General features: G+C 42.9%; 1 protein-coding gene across 1 annotated transcript in view; it reads left to right on the forward strand.

Annotated features, from left to right (window-relative positions):
• Window positions 1-18,430, forward strand: part of camk1da (calcium/calmodulin-dependent protein kinase 1Da) — a 438,515-nt gene that overhangs the window by 387,155 nt on the left and 32,930 nt on the right. Inside the window, exons 7-8 of the mRNA XM_043714161.1 lie at window positions 8,922-9,034; window positions 15,035-15,113. Coding sequence (XP_043570096.1) covers window positions 8,922-9,034; window positions 15,035-15,113 — 192 coding nt within the window. The remainder of the gene's footprint in view (window positions 1-8,921; window positions 9,035-15,034; window positions 15,114-18,430) is intronic.

The raw sequence follows: 18,430 nt of genomic DNA on the forward strand, positions 1-18,430 counted from the left end.
TTTCACTCGAGCGTTGGAGGCTGAGGTGGCAACCTGCCAGAAGTGTACAAAGTTATGAAAAGCATGGATAGGGTAGATAATCAGAGTCTTTATTGCAGGCTGGAAATGTCAAGTCCTGGGGGGCAGAGGTTAAAGGTAAGAGGGGAAAGTTTAAAGGAAATCTGCGAGACAAGTTTTTTAACACAGAGGGTAGTAGGTGTCTGGAACACAGTGTCAGGGGAGGTGGCCGAAGCAGATAGCAATATTTAAGTGGCATTTAGACAGACGGGCAGGCAGGCAGGGAATAGAGAGATATGAACCATGTCCAGGCAAATGGGATTGGTTTAAAATGCCATCTTGGTTGGCACAAATATGGTGGGCCTAAGGGCTGTACTGTTCTATGTTCAATTAAACAGTCTGCTTTAAACTGTTTTTAATTTATTCATGGGATGTGGGCTATGCTCAAGCAGCATTTGTTGCCCGTCCCTAATTACCCAGAAAGCCAACCCAATTGCTATGGATTCAATGTAACATGTAGGCCAGACCAGGTTAGGTCAGGAGATTTCCTTCTGTAAAGGATCAGATGGGCTTTTACGAGAATTGACAGTAAGTGCAAATTCTCTACTAGACCAGCTTATTTTTGGTCCAAGGTTGATTTTGAATTCGCGTTTTGCCATCTGCCATCGTGAGTTTGTTACACATGTTCCCAGAGCATTAACCTGGGACTTCGGATTACTAGTCCTGTGATGTACCACTATCCACCACTTCCTCTTGTGAGTCGAACTCAGTGCCCTGTGTGAGGGACAGGAAACAGAAGGGAAATTCCAACCAAGGATCCTACTCCCCATCACCTCCCAGTGATTCAAGGTGGAAGGTGGACCTTGAGTGAGAATGGGATTGAGATTGGTTGCAGTCCCTCCTGTTTTGCACACATTGGAATATTGGTGAGTAGCTGTGGGCACCACTCCTTAAGAATGTTGTATTGGCTTTGGAGAGTGTGTGAAGTATCCAAATAATATCTGATCTCCAGTAATGAGGAGAGACGAGACTAATATACTCTCTGGAATTTGGTGCAATCTGATTGAAGATCCCTAGATGAGGGGAACAGATCGGAATAACTGAGCAGCGAAGGCCATGGAAGCATAGTCTAAGGTTCAGAAAAAGCCTTCCAGAAGTGAGACTATAAAACAATTTTCCAGGGTGGTTGATATTTGCTTCCTTCCTCTGAGAATGGCACTCGATGCCAGATCAATGATTAATTCTGAAACAGAGATTGACAGATACTTCATGGACAAATTTATTAAGGAGTATGGGACGAAGGCAGGTGAATGGAGGTAGGTACTGACCAGCCTTGATCTCATTGAATGCTGAAACAGGCACAATGGGCTGAATGTCCTCCTTCTGTTCCGATTTTTCTCTGGTCAAACACCTTAGCAACCACTGTCCCAGCTGAATGTGGGAGGGGCACACTTGGGGGACAGATCTTAGTATCAAGATCCTTAGCCAATAAAATGGCAACACCTTGTGAAAGAGAGGCCAACAAGTTGGAAAAAGATACTTCAAAGAAATCAGAGTTGCTGAAGAGATGGAAATTATTTAACATGGAAAGCGATATTCCACGTTTGCAGTTGAGTTTGGCGTTGATAATAATTATGAGAAAGGCAAGAATTGTATGTTTGCATTTAATTGCACGGTGGAGTCTTCCTGGAGAGTTTAAATGCCTCAGCACTTGACAGCTTAAACATAGTAGTTTGTCAGCAACCTCTGAACCCTGACCTTGAAATTATTCCCAGCTGAATGTGAATTAATCAACTTATGCATTTTTGAGTGACATTCAGTTCAAAAATGGATGTCAATACTCCAGACCTTTTATGTGTGGGATATGTGAGGAATCACTTACTAACTAGTGATTATAACATGATATGAGCATAGTTAATGATCAACTACCAACAAGCAGACAATAGCAAGATAGGCCCAGAAACTATCAGTGTGCATCCATGTCCTTATGCTGTCCGAATGAAGGCGATCATTTAAACCGAATGAATAATCAGATACTTTCAAATAAGAACAAAGAACAGTACAGCACAGGTACAGGCCATTCAGCACATTACACCTGAACTGAATGGTGCTGAAAACTTTAGACTCCAAAGATGGGGGAGGAGGAAGCACTGAGGTTGAAACAACTCTGGGATAACGTAACTGATGGCCTAAGGCTGGAATGCTTCCACCCAAGATGCAGCAGGAAAGGTGATATAACAGAAAATCAAGCAGGTTGGCACTGGGGAGATTCCTACCCCCTTCTGACCAGAAGTTAAATTCTGCACAAAAAGGCCCATGCTGGCTAAGTTCAGTGCCACAGCTTTTCCAGCGGTTCTCACCTTGAAGCGGTCTGGCTCCTCTCTCTGAAAGGATTTCTGTTCTGGTCGTTTTTCTTGTTCACAGTCATTCATCTACGGTCTGTCCACAAGATGACCCTGAGCTTCCTATTGCCTGCTTCTTCCACACCCCATCTTGTCCCCGGCCAGCATCTCTGTGTCAGGCTTGCTGCAGTGCTCCAGCGAAGCACTGGTAATGGAGGGTTGTTTTTCAGACTGGAGGCCTGTGACCAGTGGAGTGCCACAATGATCAGTGCTGGGTCCTCTACTTTTCGTCATTTATGTAAAAGAACATAGGAGGTCTAGTAAGTTTGCAGATGAGATCAAAATTGGAGGTGTAGTGGACAGCGAAGAAGGTTGCCTCAGATTACAACAGGATCTTGACCAAAGGGGCCAATGGGCTGAGGAGTGGCAGATGGAGTTTAATTTAGATAAATGCGAGGTGCTGCATTTTGGGAAAGCAAATCTTAGCAGGACTTATACACTTAATGCTAAGGTCCTAGGGAGTGTTGCTGGACAAAGAGACCTTAGAGTACAGGTTCATAGCTCCTTGAAAGTGGAGTCGCAGGTAGATAGGATAGGCTTTCCTTTATTGGTCAGAGTATTGAGTACAGGAGTTGGGCGGTCATGTTGCAGCTGTACAGGACATTGGCTTGGCCATTTTTGGAATATTGTGTGCAATTCTGGTCTCCTTCTTATCGGAAAGATGTTGTGAAACTTGAAAGGGTTCAGAAAAGATTTAAAAGGATGTTGCCAAGGTTGGATGATTTGAGCTCTAGGGAGAGGCTGAACAGGCTGGGGCTGTTTTCCCTGGAGCGTCGGAGGCTGAGGGGTGACCTTATAGAGGTTTACAAAATTATGAGGGGCATGGATAGGGTAAATAGACAAAGTCTTTTCCCTGGGGTGGGGGAGTCCAGAACTAGAGGGCATAGGTTTAGGGTGAGAAGGGCAAAACATTTAAAAGGGACCTAAGGGGCAACGTTTTCACGCAGAGGGTGGTGCATGTATGGAATGAGCTGCCAGAGGAAGTGGAAGAGGTTGGTACAATTGAAACATTTAAGAGGCATCTGGCTGGGTATATGAATAGGAAGGATTTAGAAGGATATGGGCCAAGTGCTGGCAACTGGAACTAGATTAGGTTGGGATATCTGGTCGGTATGGACGAGTTGGACCGAAGGGTCTGTTTCCATGATGTACATCTCTATGACTCTATATCCAGAATCACTTGACATCCTCATCCACATGATTTGCACTCTGTCAAATGTTTGTGGGATTTGGAACTTAATTTTAAATCAAAACAGCTAAAATGCAATCAAGTGTTTTTAATTAACCTTTCACGGAGTCAGCATCCTAAATTCAGTGAAGTGTGTTTTGTCTGTATGTATTCATTACTGGGTAGAATTTACCATCTCTGCAGCTCTGATGTTTAAACAGTTATTTAAAAGCAAAGGGCAGAACCTTCCCCTCTTGGAAGTGGTGGACGTGTAAGTGGGAAGGCTAAGTAACTAGGCAGCAGTGGGGTGGGACTTCCCCCCACCCCCCTCCCCACCCCCCTCATGTATTCACTGGAATTGCGTTCTGGGCAGAAAGATCCAGGCTCCATTTGCCTGCCCCAGCCCTTCCATTGCGACCCTGTAATGATCGATTATTCAGTGCTTATTCCCAGGACCTACAGCAAACATCTTAGCTCCAGGAGTGGACCAGTCTTCACCAGTTTGTGCATGATCATGTGACTGGACTCTGAGAGTGCACTTCCAAAGTACTTCACTGCTGGAGATACCCTGAGGTAGTGATAGACACTGAAGGTCATTCTGCTATAGCATGTGTTTTGTTAATACGAATTCGCTGTAACGTGATTGACAAATTGGGGACGCTGTCTCTAAAATGCAAATTTTTAAAACGTGTATTGGCTATAATGTGATTATATCACCAACAGTTTAAGTGCTGTTTCTAAAGCATCATTTTTCTCTAATGCGCAGTTGCACAAGAACGCAGCCATCATGTTATAGAAGAACTGGACTGTATATAAATGCAAGTCTTCCTTTGCTTTATATGTCTTCTTTGTTTAAGCCATGGAAATTTGATGGCTTTCACACAGAACAAGTATGTAAAAGGAGCTGTGTCTTTAGCATAATCTGATGACTTGATTGCTTTGGAATGGGAGAAGACAGAAAGCAAATTAAATCTTTTTCCATCTCTCTGATAAAATTAAATTTCGGTTAGATCAGGAAAAGGACAACTTACAAGCTCTGGACTTCATGCTTTTAATTTCAGCAACATTTGCCAATTACGAAAGAATTGCTTTGTAATTTCATGTCCAAGTATGGTTAACAAAATACTTCTGTCAAACTCCTGTCCATTGATGTCCCATGGGCTGGATACTGTAGCGCTTGCTACAGATTTTACCCTTGCTGTGAATTTGCTGCATTAGTGTATCCTGAATCATTGTGCCCAGGGCTTTAGCTGAGCAAAAGGAAAATTCCTCCTGATTGTGATAAGCAGTTTTGGAGGACGGAAACCCTGAAATTGTAGGAACATTGTGAAATTTTTCACGAGTGGTGTCATTGACTCATTTTGCAATTTGTGCCAATTAGCAATTACAACGGTACTGTTCCTTCAGATCACTTGCATTAATTGAGGAGGTTCAAGAGTAATTATCAGCTGCCTCTTAGATTCCATTGATGGAACAAGGTTGCACCAATCTGCATCAGATCATGCCACAGTGGTAGTGGCCCCACCTCTGAGTTCAAATCACCCACTTTCTACAGTGGTGTGTTATCACAGGCCTCAGATAAGTCATTTTAGGGGCCGTGCTGGTGTAGTGATTGTGCCTCTTAGCTAGGTTCACTGGATGGCTGGTTTGTGGTGCAGAGTAACATCTATTTTATGGGTTCAATTCCTGCTCTGGCTAAGGTTAACATGAACCTTCCTTTCTTCTCAGCCTCTCCCCTCACCTGAGGCTGTACTGACCCTCTCTGATACAGGAGCAGCCCTACGGTCTGGTAGGGCTGTGTTCAGTTAAACAGTACAAGGATGTTGCCAGGGTTGGAGGACTTGAGCTATAGGGAGAGGCTGAATAAGCTGGAGCTGTTTTCCCTGGAGCATTGGAGGCTGAGGGGTGACCTTATAGAGGTTTATAAAATCATGATGGGTGTAGATAGAGTAAATCGACAAAGTCTTTTCCCTGGGGTCGGGGAGTCCAGAACTAGAGGGTTTAGGTTTAGGGTGAGAGGGGAAAGATATAAAAGAGACCTAAGGGGCATTTTTTTTTTCACGCAAAGTGTGGTGCATGTATGGAATGAGCTGCCAGAGGAAGTGATGGTGGCTGGTACAATTACAATACTTAAAAGGCATCTGGATGGGGATATGAATAGGAAGGGTTTAGAGGGATATGGGCCAGGTGCTGGCAAATGGGACTAGATTAGGTTAGGATATTGGGTCGGCATGGATGAGTTGGACCGAAGGGTCTATTTCTGTGCTGTATGACTCTATGACAATGGAGACTTTACTTTGACCTCTGAACGAGATGTTTTGGGTTCAAGTCCCATCTGCCACAGAGGAATGTTCTAATATTGTCTGAATGGTTTTATTAAAAAATAATGTTTAAAGCTGCCCTCAAATCAACTGCAGCTACTTAAGCTCCCAATGTTCTGAGTGTTTCTTCAACTGGCCTATAAACATTTGGAAGCTTGTCTTCACAGGGCAAGATTCCAGGTAAAGTGGCATTTCCAGTTTTCATCAGGCTTATCCTTTCCAAATTGCACCAGCTGTAAATTCTGCAGCCGTCTGACTGTACAGCAGACAGTAGCTAAAGCAAAGGAGAGAAGCTGACCCTGCGTACCTGAACGTAGACATGCTGTCAGTTGATACTGTAGACATTGCCTTCTGTGGAGTTTAACTGAGGTTTGTTTATATTCATCATTTTATTTTTAAAAAACACAAATTATGGACACCAATTGGCTCACTTTATCTTTCTAGAGGAAATTATGTCACCCATTGCAGCCTCTTGATGGTTCCAGACTTTTGGTCTCCACTCATTTATCTGGGACATCATTTGCAATATTAATCACTTTGTAAAGGAAAGAATTACTTGATGTCAATTCTGAACTTGCCAGTTTATAACAATGTCCTGCAATCATTGTTCAATTTGAAAGGGAGATCAGGATTTAACTTCCTATTGTGTTTAGCATCTAGCAGTTTACTTATTTCACAGGATGTGACTGGATGGATCAGCATTTATTGCCCATAGTCGAGAGCGTGGTGCTGGAAAGGTCAGGCAGCATCCAAGGAGCACGAGAATCGACATAAGTCACTCTGCTCCTCGGATGCTGCCTCTCCTGCTGTGCTTTTCCAGCACCACACTCTTGACTCTGATTTCCAGCATCTGCAGTCCTCACTTTCTCCCATTTATTGCCCATATTTAACTGCCCTTGAGAAAGTGGTGGTGAGTCACCTTCTTGACCCACTTCCATCCATAAAGTACAGATACATCCAGAGTCAGATCAGAGCCGCAATTCCAGAATCTGCCTTTACTGGTCTGTGCATGGAGTGCAGGAGTTGGGAGGTCATGTTGCGGCTGTACAGGACATTGGTTAGGCCACTTTCGAAATACCACAATCTCCCTTCTATAGGAAGGATGTTGGAGGGTTCGAGCTGTAAAGAGTGGCTGAACAGGCTGGGGCTGTTTTCCCTGGAGCGTCAGAGGCTGAGGGGTGACCTTATAGAGGTTTATAAAATGATGAGGGGCATGGATAAGGTGAATAGACCAAGTCCTTTTTTTTCCAGGGTAGGGGAGTTCAAAACTAGAGGGCATAGGTTTAAGGTGAGAGGGAAAAAATTGAAAAGTGACCTAAGGGTCAACATTTTCACACAGAGGGTGGTATGTGTATGGAATGAGCTGCCAGAGGAAGTGGTGGAGGTTGGTACAATTACAACATTTAAAAGGCATCTAGATGGGTATATGAATAGGAAGGGTTTAGAGGGATATGGGCCAAGTGCTGGCAAATGGGACTAGATTAACTTAGGATATTTGGTTGGCATGGATGAGTTGGACTAAAGGGGTTGGTTCCGTGCTGTACATCTTTATGACTTTATAACTCTATTTCAACCCAGCCACAGTGAAGGAACAGCCAATATAGTTCCTAGTCAGGAATTCTGTGTTACGATCGAGCCCTCCACAATCACCTGATGAAGGAGCGTCGCTCCGAAAGCTAGTGTGCTTCCAATTAAACCTGTTGGACTATAACCTGGTGTTTTGTGATTTTTAACTTTGTACACCCCAGTCCAACACCGGCATCTCCGAATCATAGTCAGGATGGTGTGCGATGGAAATGTGTTGCTGGAAAAGCGCAGCAGGTCAGGCAGCATCTAGGGAACAGGAGAATCGACGTTTCGGGCATTAGCCCTTCTTCAGGAATGAGGAAAGTAGGTCCAGCAGGCTAAGATAAAAGATAGGGAGGAGGGACTTGGGGGAGGGGCGTCGGAAATGTGATAGGTGGAAAGAGGTCAAGGTGAGGGTGATAGGTCAGACTGGGTATTTGACCTTAAAATTTATCTTCTTCAATATCAGTAATGTAATTGAGATATTAATGTGAGCAGAGAGTCATACAGTATGGAAAAAGACCCTTTGTCCAACTCGTTCATGCCAAACAGGTTTCCCAAACTGAACTAGTTCCATTCGTGTGCATCTGGCCTGTATGCCTTTAAACCTTCCTATTCATGCATATGTCCAAATATCTTTTAAATGTGGTATTTAATCTCACATCTACCACTTCCCCTGGTAGTTCATTCCATACATTCACCACCCACTGTGTGTAAAAACAAGTGCCCCTCAGGTCCCTTTTAAATCTTTTCCTGCTTACCTTAAACCAATGCCTCCAGTTTTAGACTTCTGTACCCTGGGGAAAAGACCTTGGCTTTTCACCCTATCTATGCCTCTCATGATTTTAGAAAACACTGTAAGGTCATCCCTCAACCTCCTACACTCCAGACAAAACGGTACCTGATAGTTCAGGTACCGTTACAACATTTAGTAAGCAATCTACCATGCGGAAACTTGTTGAAGGCCTTACTAAAGTCCATGTAGACAACAGACATCTATCTTCTTGGTCACCTCTTACAAAAAAACTCAAAGTTGGAGACATGATTTTCCATGCACAACACCATGTAGCCTGCTGGACCAACTTTCCTCATTCCTGAAGAAGGGCTAATGCCCGAAACGTCGATTCTCCTGTTCCCTAGATGCTGCCTGACCTGCTGCGCTTTTCCAGCAACACATTTCCATCTCTGATCTCCAGCATCTGCAGACCTCACTTTCTCCTCAGGATGGTGTGCAGTTTGTTAGTTTGCCTCTTGCTGCTTTCCTGGTGTGCCTGAGTTTTTCTGTTCTATATTCATAAACCCAGCTGTCTGAAACTAGGGAGTAGCTTCAAGGTTTTTTCATGCAACGAGCTCTGCATTTAATTTCCACTCGTCAAATAATTGTTTATATAATTTAGTTATTGAGTTTTAAAAAGATGTAAACCCACAAAATTATTATTGACTATTTTGTTATATTTTTTTCTGCAGGTTATGTGGATACCCTCCATTCTATGATGAAAATGACTCCAGACTGTTTGAACAGATATTAAAGGCAGAATATGAATTTGACTGTCCATACTGGGATGACATCTCAGAATCTGGTATGCTGAAGAACATTTCTTTGTTTCTTATAATGTGGGCAGTTCTGGAAAGGTTACAGGTGTATATACCCCATATTGCCCTGAAAATATGATGCCGATCTTTTGTTTATCTTGTCAATGTGATAATTGCACCTTCACAAAGGTGTTAGGTAAAGGTACTCTATGACATTGACTCAGTGACAGGGGGAGAATGAAATGGTAAGGAATGATGGTGGACACCCACAGTCTGTGTCTTGGAGGGTACTTTCCAGAAAATTACATTGTGGTTCCCCATGGTCAATAACCTTGAAGCTAGGAGGTATTCTGCAGGGTTGACAAGCCTGTAATCAGGGCTTGAAAAATGTGGTGCTGGAAAAATACAGCAGGCCAGGCATCATCCGAGGAGCAGGAGAATCGACGTTTCGGGCATAAGCCCTTCTTCAGGAATGAGGCTCATTCCTGAAGCTGCCTGGCCTGCTGTGTTTTTCCAGCACCACATTTTTCAACTTTGGTCTCCAGCATCTCCAGCACTTTCTCCCTGTAATCAGGGCTTCCCAAACTCTGAGATATAAAATCCCATCGGATCAAGCTACAAGATTTTGGAGTCATGAACTCCAAGACACAATGGCCGTACATCTCATCCTTATTTCCAACAATAGCAAGGCCTCTTTAGTCCTATGTTTTGTTCTTTTTCTCAGTGTCATCTAATGGCCTGCTTTCTGAGGTCTGATTTCTGATGCAAAACAAGCCAGTGAAAAGCCGGATGCTTGTTTAATCTTGTTGACAAGATTGCAACTGATGTTACACCTGGACAAATCCGATCCTAAACAGAAATCTGGCTTGATAGATCATATTTTGTTTTATTTTATTTTACCAAGGTAGTCTCTCAATGAAACACAAGCATGTAATGTTTCAGATTTTGTTAAACGGTAAAACTGTTTATTATGAACATGAAATGAAAGTCAAAATAGAACAAAACCAAACTAATCACATTTAACCAAAATTTAAAGATTTTGAAACATGCAGTAAAATATAATGCTATTAATTCCTTACACTTCGTACTAGAGAGAATTCCCTTTTCTATCACCTCTGTTATTGGGGGCTTCAGTTCTCCATCTGGAACACCTGATGGCCTCTTCTTGAGTCTGAATACAACTGAGTTTAGACTTACTCAGCTTCACATAATTCCTCCAGAGTTTTAACCAATCACCTCTGGTCTGGGACTTTCAAACTAAACTGTTTATACTGACGTGACCTTTTTCTAAACAATCCTAGATCATCTTTCATCAGGACCAACTGTTCGACACATCCATCTTCAACCAAGACTTCCACAAAGCTGTCAAATTGAAACTAAAAAGTTTGCCAAACTGTAATGTTTTCTCCGAGTTAAAAAAAAATTCCAGAACTTTCTAACTAAGATCAGTGCACCACACTGTTACTGTGGTCACTCATAAAGCTTACCCAAGGAAAGCAAATTCCCATTAGCCTCCAAGAACTATCTACCTCATGCTGTTTTGCTAAAAGAAGTAACCAAGGCTAGAGAAATATTTACAAGTTAATCATTAAACCTCTTCACATACACAGAAAATTCACGCGCTACTAGTCCAAAATCCAAAACTCCAAGCTGGACAGGAATACTGATTAAACTGCCTGTTTTAACCTGGATAATGTTGATGTCCAGAGGCTGAAGCATCCAGAAAAAGAGATAAATATTCCATGTCGCTGCTGACTGTGGGTTTTTAGATTCTGGAAGAGTATAAGGGAGTCCAGAAATGTGAATCACTCATCACAAAATGTCAAAAAATTTGATCTCTCCTCACTACAGTGTTGATTTAGCTGATTGTATCATCATCTACAGTCACTGAAAGTCTTTGTCCTGACATATGCTGTGTCAGTATTAGCGTTCAAACACTTTTAGCTCTACACACATTCATGTATATTCTTTTTGTCCCATTTTAACAAAAGCACAAGCCTCTATGGTAAACAAGTTTCATATTTATGTGTTAAATATTTTATTGTCAAAATTCTATGCAATAAAATTTAAACAGTTCCAGGTCATCAACTAGAAAGAAACAAGTGCATCAGTTCTTAAGAGAGGAAATCTTTCTAATGCAGAAGTTCAGGGAATGATTTGCGAATGACCATTCAACCACTTGTCACAACCAAACCCAGTCCAGGTTTAATGTCTGTACAATTGTATTTTTAATAGGGATTATTGTGTCATATTCTGAATCTGAATCTCTTAGGGTTTGATCAACTTATTCATGAACAAACTGAACCTCCTCCCACCAGTGCTAGCCCAACCTCTGATGCGTCCTTTAGTAACTGCTCAGAACCAAGTCCACAGTAAAGTGTATGATCTCCGCTGACGGTAATAGAGGAGAGATCCAATCCCAGAGTGAGACCTGGCTTGAGAGATCATTAGCTTCATTTGCTGTGAAGGTCAATCACATTTAACAAAATAACATCAAACTTTATTACATATAAAATGAAAACAAAATATCTATTTCACATTGTGCAAGAACTAACTAAAGGGACCTCGTCATAACTATCAGATATAAAGATTCAATCCCATATCATCAATACTAACCTTAAAGGTCCTCAAACCTTAGTGAAGGATGACTTTGTTTCCACATTGACATTTCTTGTTCAGTGGACATGGCTGTTCTAGGCTTATTTTGAAAACATTTCTGCATTCACTCAGTGCTATATCTTGAGACCCTTGAACACAGCTCAGTTATCACAGGTTCACTTAAATCTCAATCGCACAGCCTTCTATTTCAGGAAACTTTCTCTTACTGATATTTAGATATTCACAACTTCTTGCCCCTTCTGCCCTGACTGTTTTGGAGACTGCTAAACTGCAGTACTGAAGCTGCAGGTCCTTTTTACTTCTCCCTGAATGACCTGGTTCTCTCTCTGAAAAGTCCTACACACTCCTTAACCTTCTGGATAGTTCTATCTTTTCTAAACTAGCTTGTTTTCTGTCTGTCTCCCTGTATCAGAGGACACATTGTTTCTTGGGAACATCGCATTTTTCTTCGTCCCTCTGTGCTTGTTTCTGAACTATTCTATATAATCCTCAAATAATTAAACCTGGTGCCACTCACAGGATTCAAAAATGAAACTAAAATGATGTCTCCCCTTTTAACACTCACAATATAGAAACACAAATCAAACTTAAATTTATCATTCTGTCTCCTTTCAAACTCCTCTTATTCCCATCTTCTCTCAAAGAGAATAGCCTCAGCTTCTCTAACCTTTCCACACAGCTAAAGTTCAACACCCTGATTTATTCCAGAGAATTTCTGAATTCTCTTCTCGCATTTGTTTTTGCTCCCCCCCCCTTTACTCCTCATAAACATTGTCCTCCCGAGGTGAGGTGAATATTATTGCACAGGATGGTTCACCAACTGAGGATTTGCCAACGTGAACTAACTCTCGCTAATTCTCAGTTTGTGTGTCTCAGTCCAAGCTATTGAGTGTATTTTGTTCTATTTTTAAAATACAGAGAACTTTAATAATTGCTGCCAAGATCTCCAGCTGCCAAGGCGTGGAATTATGCCTTAATGCTGAAGAAGATAAATGCAGCCTTGAAATTAAAACAAAACAGTTATTTGGCAGGTTTCTCCAACTGGCCTCATTTTATTTTTAAATTTCAGAAAATTCTCTTTTGCTTTGCCAATGATACTTGAAAGTTTTTGCAGTTCCTTGCACACTTCAAAGAGAAAAGCACCGACACTTCAGGAAAGATAACCAAGTAGAGGCAGCTGAGTTGTCATTCGTGGAAAATATTGACTTTTAAGGCTGCAGGCTTTCCATCGTCTTCTGCTTTGCTCATTGCTTTATACATTTCCTGAGATTAAGAGACACTCGGAGAATGACTTGCCCCCTCAGCGTTCCCATTGTCCTCTTCATGCAGCTTGTTAGGGGAGGTGGTGATGTCATGATATTGTCACTGGATTAGCAATCAATAGATTCTGCCTAATATTCGGGGAGCATGGGTTCATTCCCCAACATGACAAACGGTGAAACTTGAACTCAATAAATCTGACATTAAAAGTTATGTGCCCTTTGTTACAAGAACCCATGTAATAGTAGAGAAGGAAATCGGTAATCCTTATCCAGTCTGGCCGACCTGTAAATCCGGATCCACAGCAACGTGGCTGACTCTGAAATGGCTGAGCCAACCCTACAGCTCCAGTGCAACTGTAGATAGGCAATAAATCCCTCAATCTGTAAGTGAATTGAGAATGTAATAAAGGATGGCAACTCAGTTGCAACCATCTGATCACTGTCTGCTACCCCACTCCCATCACGGGAAAACCCTGCGCAGATGTTTGTTGTTTCTGCATTGCATCCCGTGACATAAATTTATTTTATGTTTCATATTAATTTTTGGATTAAATATTTAGTTGCTCATCCTTTGACACTAGCTAGCAACCTCACTGAGTCCACAGAACATGTAGAGGTGCAGGTTAGGTGGATTGGCCACGCTAAATCGCCCATAGTGTTCAGGGATGCACAGGCCAAGTGGATTAACTGTGTGAAATGCAGGGTAACAAGGATGGGGTGGGTCTGGTGGGATACTCTTTGGAGGGGTGGTGTGGATGATGGGCTGAATGGCCTGCTTCCACACTGCAGGATTCACAAACGACAAGTTGATGAACTTATAGCTTTTGGTGGTGTTCAATGAGAAACATACATCCGACAGGTCCCACACTAGATTAGAATCCCTACAGTACGGAAACAGGCCCTTCGGTCTGACCCCCCCCCCCGAAGAATAACCCACAAAGACCCATTCCCCTACCCTCTATTTACCCCTGACTGACACACCTAACACTATGGGCAATTTAGCATGGCCAATTCGCGTGGCAAGCACATCTTTAGATTGGACTGTGGGAGGAAACTGGAGCACCCGGAGGAAACCCACACAGACACAGGGAGAATGTGCAAACTTCACACAGACAATCACCCAAGGCTGGAATCGAATCTGGATCCCTGATGCTGTGAGGCAGCTGTGCTAACCACTGAGCCACCGTGATGCCCTTGTGTGATATGAAATTGCTGCTGTACTTTCCCATAAGGCAGAGCAAACTACAAAATAAAGCCATGCAGCAGAAAGTAGCAATAACGGTAAGAGTACTTTGAAATGTCACTCTGACTTCTTTTTTTAAACCACGATGGCGATGGGATGGACCTAAAGCACAGAAACCAGTACCAGGAATACAACCCACTCTGATGTGTGGAATGTGCCACGTGGGCATACGTCAGTACGATTTAAATGGAAACACCAACCCAAATGTCAACTAGTATTATTAGCTTCACAGAGACCAGTAACTCATCTTGAAAACAAATAATCCTATATCCCATTTATTTGCTAAAAGAATGAACCCACAGGATTCCATCATTTAAATAATAAAAGAACTCTTATTATATAAGAGCCAATCAAACCAAACACTAAATGCAAGCTGAGCTAACCACTGAGAGCCTGTGACCCAGGGTTTAGCTACATAAATGAAACCTGAATTAACAAGCATACTGTGATCAATTACCAATTATAAATTACAAATTCAATGGATATGGCTAATATAGCTGTTACAAATTGGTTCAATAGTCCAAGCAACATATTGGTTATCAATTTTAGTCGCAGTCTTTCAAAACTCAATTTTCCATTTGCACTTTTGCTCGTGCTCTGAGGGCATTTGGGATCATTACTTAGTGGAAGACCCTGATTGGACTTAGGCTAGTTCCTTAGGGGGTCTTTAAAAGTAAGAACAGGCTTGTTACTAATACGCCAATACGCCAATTCTTATTCCTCATTGGCTAACGATGATTATTTTATCAATGCTTTTAATCAACCTCTACAGGTATGTGTTTAGGATGGAGAGGTCTTAAACACATGTTCTCTATCTCAGAGGTGGGGACGTTACCCTGTGCCACAAGACACTGATTAGTTTGTATCCTTTGCTTTGTGTATGTACGGGGCAAAGATTTACTCAAATCCTTTATTTCCTTCAGCTAAAGATTTCATAAAACGCTTGATGGAGAAGGACCCAAACAAACGTTACACATGTGAGCAAGCACTAAGACATCCGTGGTAAGTAGGTCTACATTCAGTCTGGTAGATTGGATCTTTCTCTCCCAAGCATCTGTCTACTATATCGTAGATCCCTGGCAAACCTGTGTCATGAATGCACTTTTTATTATCATCCAAGTAATCTTTTTTGCCACCGGTCTAATTACGAATTTCAACACTTCTTTTGCTGTGAATTTCTCTCCATCTTTCTGTACCACTGAAATGGTCAGGAGTCACACAACACCATTGTTATAGTCCAGCAGGTTTATTTGAAATCACAAGCTTTCAGAGCACTGCTCCTTTGTCAGCTGGAATGCAAGGAGGCACATAGGCACGGAATTTATAGCAGAGAGATCAAAAGATTGTACAAATGGTGTGAGTGGAGTGTCGACAGGCTGAATAATAACTCTCTGCAGGTGATCAAGAGTGTCAGACAGTGTGAGTAAAGTGTCAACAGCTGAATAGCAAGTGAAGGGATGACCTTCATTCTTATTCATTGAGGCAGTGAGATAATTACAACGAATTAAAGATAAGGTGGTGCTGGAGATAAACCAAGTGGCTGGAATAACATGCTAGGTCTAATAGTCATATGCCAAGAGTCTAACCAAAGTAACAATTAACCCCTGACATAGATTGACCTCAGTGCAGGGAACTGCATGCAGCTTATAATCATTTGTAACAATAGACTTGAAATACATTATCCAGAGGAATGTTCAAACACCGAGAGAGATAGTGAATTGGCGTCTGTATTAACTCGATGGAAGTGAAGAGGGAAGGAAATGATCTGTACTCAGTTTGCAAGTTGCAATCCTATTAGTGTAAAATCACCCAGAGTTTAGTATGAGTCTGTGTTTAATCTCACACCTTCTAGAATGACAGGAGAAAGTATAAATTAGTGTCAGATTTCACTTTGAGAATCCTATTATTGTTCATTGGTCAAGCTTTGTTGAATTAGATATTTGTGTTGCACTCTGAAGGGTAAGAGATATGACTGCTCTGCACAAGGTGCTCACATCTTCCTCACATTTCTCTCCAAATTCCCCCCCCCGTCTTCTCAGAGCACACCGGCTCATTATTCTCCCTCCCACACCAGGCCGCTATACTCACTCACTCACCAGACCGGTATCCTCCCTCCCTCACCAGGCCGCTATCCTCCCTTCCTCACCAGGCCTCTATCCTCCCTCCCACACCGGGCCTCTTTCCTCCCTCCCACTCCAGGCCGGTATCCTCCCTCCCACACCAGGCCTCTATCCTCCCTCCCACACCGGGCCTCTTTCCTCCCTCCCACTCCAGGCCGGTATCCTCCCTCCCTCACCAGGCCGGTATCCCCCCTCCCTCACCAGGCCGCTATCCTCCCTTCCTCACCAGGCCTCTATCCTCCCTCCCACACCGGGCCTCTTTCCTCCCTCCCACTCCAGGCCGGTATCCTCCCTCCCACACCAGGCCTCTATCCTCCCTCCCACACCAGGCCATTATCCTCCCTCCCACACCAGGCCTCTATCCTCCCTCCCACTCCAGGCCGGTATCCCCCCTCCCTCACCAGGCCGCTATTCTCCCTTCCACACCAGGCCGCTATCCTCCCTCCCACACCAGGCCGCTATCCTCCCTCCCTCACCTGGCCACTATCCTCCATCCCTCACCAGGCCGGTATCCCCCCTCCCACACCATGTCGCTATCCTCCATCCCTCACCAAGCCGCTATCCTCCCTCCCACACCAGGCCGCTATTGTCCCTCCCTCACCAGGCCACTATCCCCCTCTCCTACACCAGGCCACTAATCTCCCTCCCTCACCAGGCTGCTATCCTCCCTCCCAACTAGGCCAGTATCCCCCCTCCCTCACCAGGCCACTGCCTCGATGCTTCTTCAAAACATAGCGTCGCTCCAAAAGCTTGTGATTTCAAATAAATCTGTTGGATTATAACCTGGTGTTGTGTGATTTTTGACTTTATTCAAATAAACCAGACCGTATGTTTTTCAAAGTGTACAAAAGAAACGTATGCTTCCTGTGCAAATTCTGAACATGTTTGGTCATTAATCTCATAATGCCAATTGCTTCCCCCAACCCCCTTCCTCTCTAGAACAAAACAACTGTCTCCTGCACCTACCCACCCAAGCGACTGGCTCATAAGTGTTGACAGATATTTAGTTTAAAACTAGAATCTTCACTAGAGCGTCCTTTGTAATGCGATCATTGCTTAGTTAATTCATTAGGAATTGTTGTTGCCCCCACAGCAGCCGTGACTATTGGACTTAGTAGAGAATTTAATCACCTTTATATTGATTTCTCGCCCCTACACCCCACTCCTAAACAAGTATTGATCTAGTTTTTTTACGTGGTTACAATCATAGTGCTAAATGAGCCAGGGGCTACTCCACGGTGAACAGTGTGTATGTAGTCCCCTGGCATTAGCACTTACTACTGTTCTCACTCTACACATGCACCGAACAGCTGAAGTAAGTCTCCAGTCTGCCACTTCCTCTCGATTATTTATCCCATCGAAACTTTGAATTTTCTATGAAGCTTTTATGTGGAACCCTGGAGGGCTTACCAGAGAAAGTCTGGTCGGGATTCTCACCCTGTTCTTATATCAGGATAATCAACGCTGCACAAAATTCAAATTTTACAATTTCTTGCTGCAAATTTGCAAAGGTTGTGAAAGCGGACTGATTGTGATGACTATATGAAAACATATTCTTTACTCACACCCAGGTTAACTGAATGGTATTCCAGTAAAATTCCAAATTTGTTACAAACCTAAAGGGCACGAGATTACTAAATGAGTAAGATTTTACAGAGACAGCTGTAAGCAAGCTGGTCCACAGCAGTGTGTACCCTGCTGTTTCGCAGTCTGACTCTCAGTCTGCTCCCCAGCCTGGAACTATTTAAATTGTTATCTGCACTTTGTCAACACAGTCTAGTCTATCAGTTAATTAATTCTCCAACTTTCAGAATCCGGGGAATAATGAAACAGCAGCATTCCAATTTATAGACTGCTGTAGCCAGTGCTTAAATGTTGGGGTAGTAAATGGATTCATATGATTTAGTTGGTTACATGGACCAAAAGTGACTGGTGAGTTTGTTAGTACTGCTTAATGGGGCAGAGCACGTTCAACGTTTTCACTTCAGTCATTTAGCGTTTTTGGAAGGCATTTTAAGTTGTGTAGCCATGTTTTGGAAATGCAACTCCAGTCTAAAGGCATAAAGATGTATGTATTAATTCTTCGATGTTCTTGTGAATCCAAACAGTTTTACAATTGAGTGATTTTGTCCAGAAATCACAGACAGCAGTGCCTTTTCAGTAGAATCCTTCCTCAAAGGATCCACGCCCAGCCCCACC

Source organism: Chiloscyllium plagiosum, chromosome 23, assembly GCF_004010195.1.
Source record: "Chiloscyllium plagiosum isolate BGI_BamShark_2017 chromosome 23, ASM401019v2, whole genome shotgun sequence".
Lineage (NCBI taxonomy): Eukaryota > Metazoa > Chordata > Chondrichthyes > Orectolobiformes > Hemiscylliidae > Chiloscyllium > Chiloscyllium plagiosum.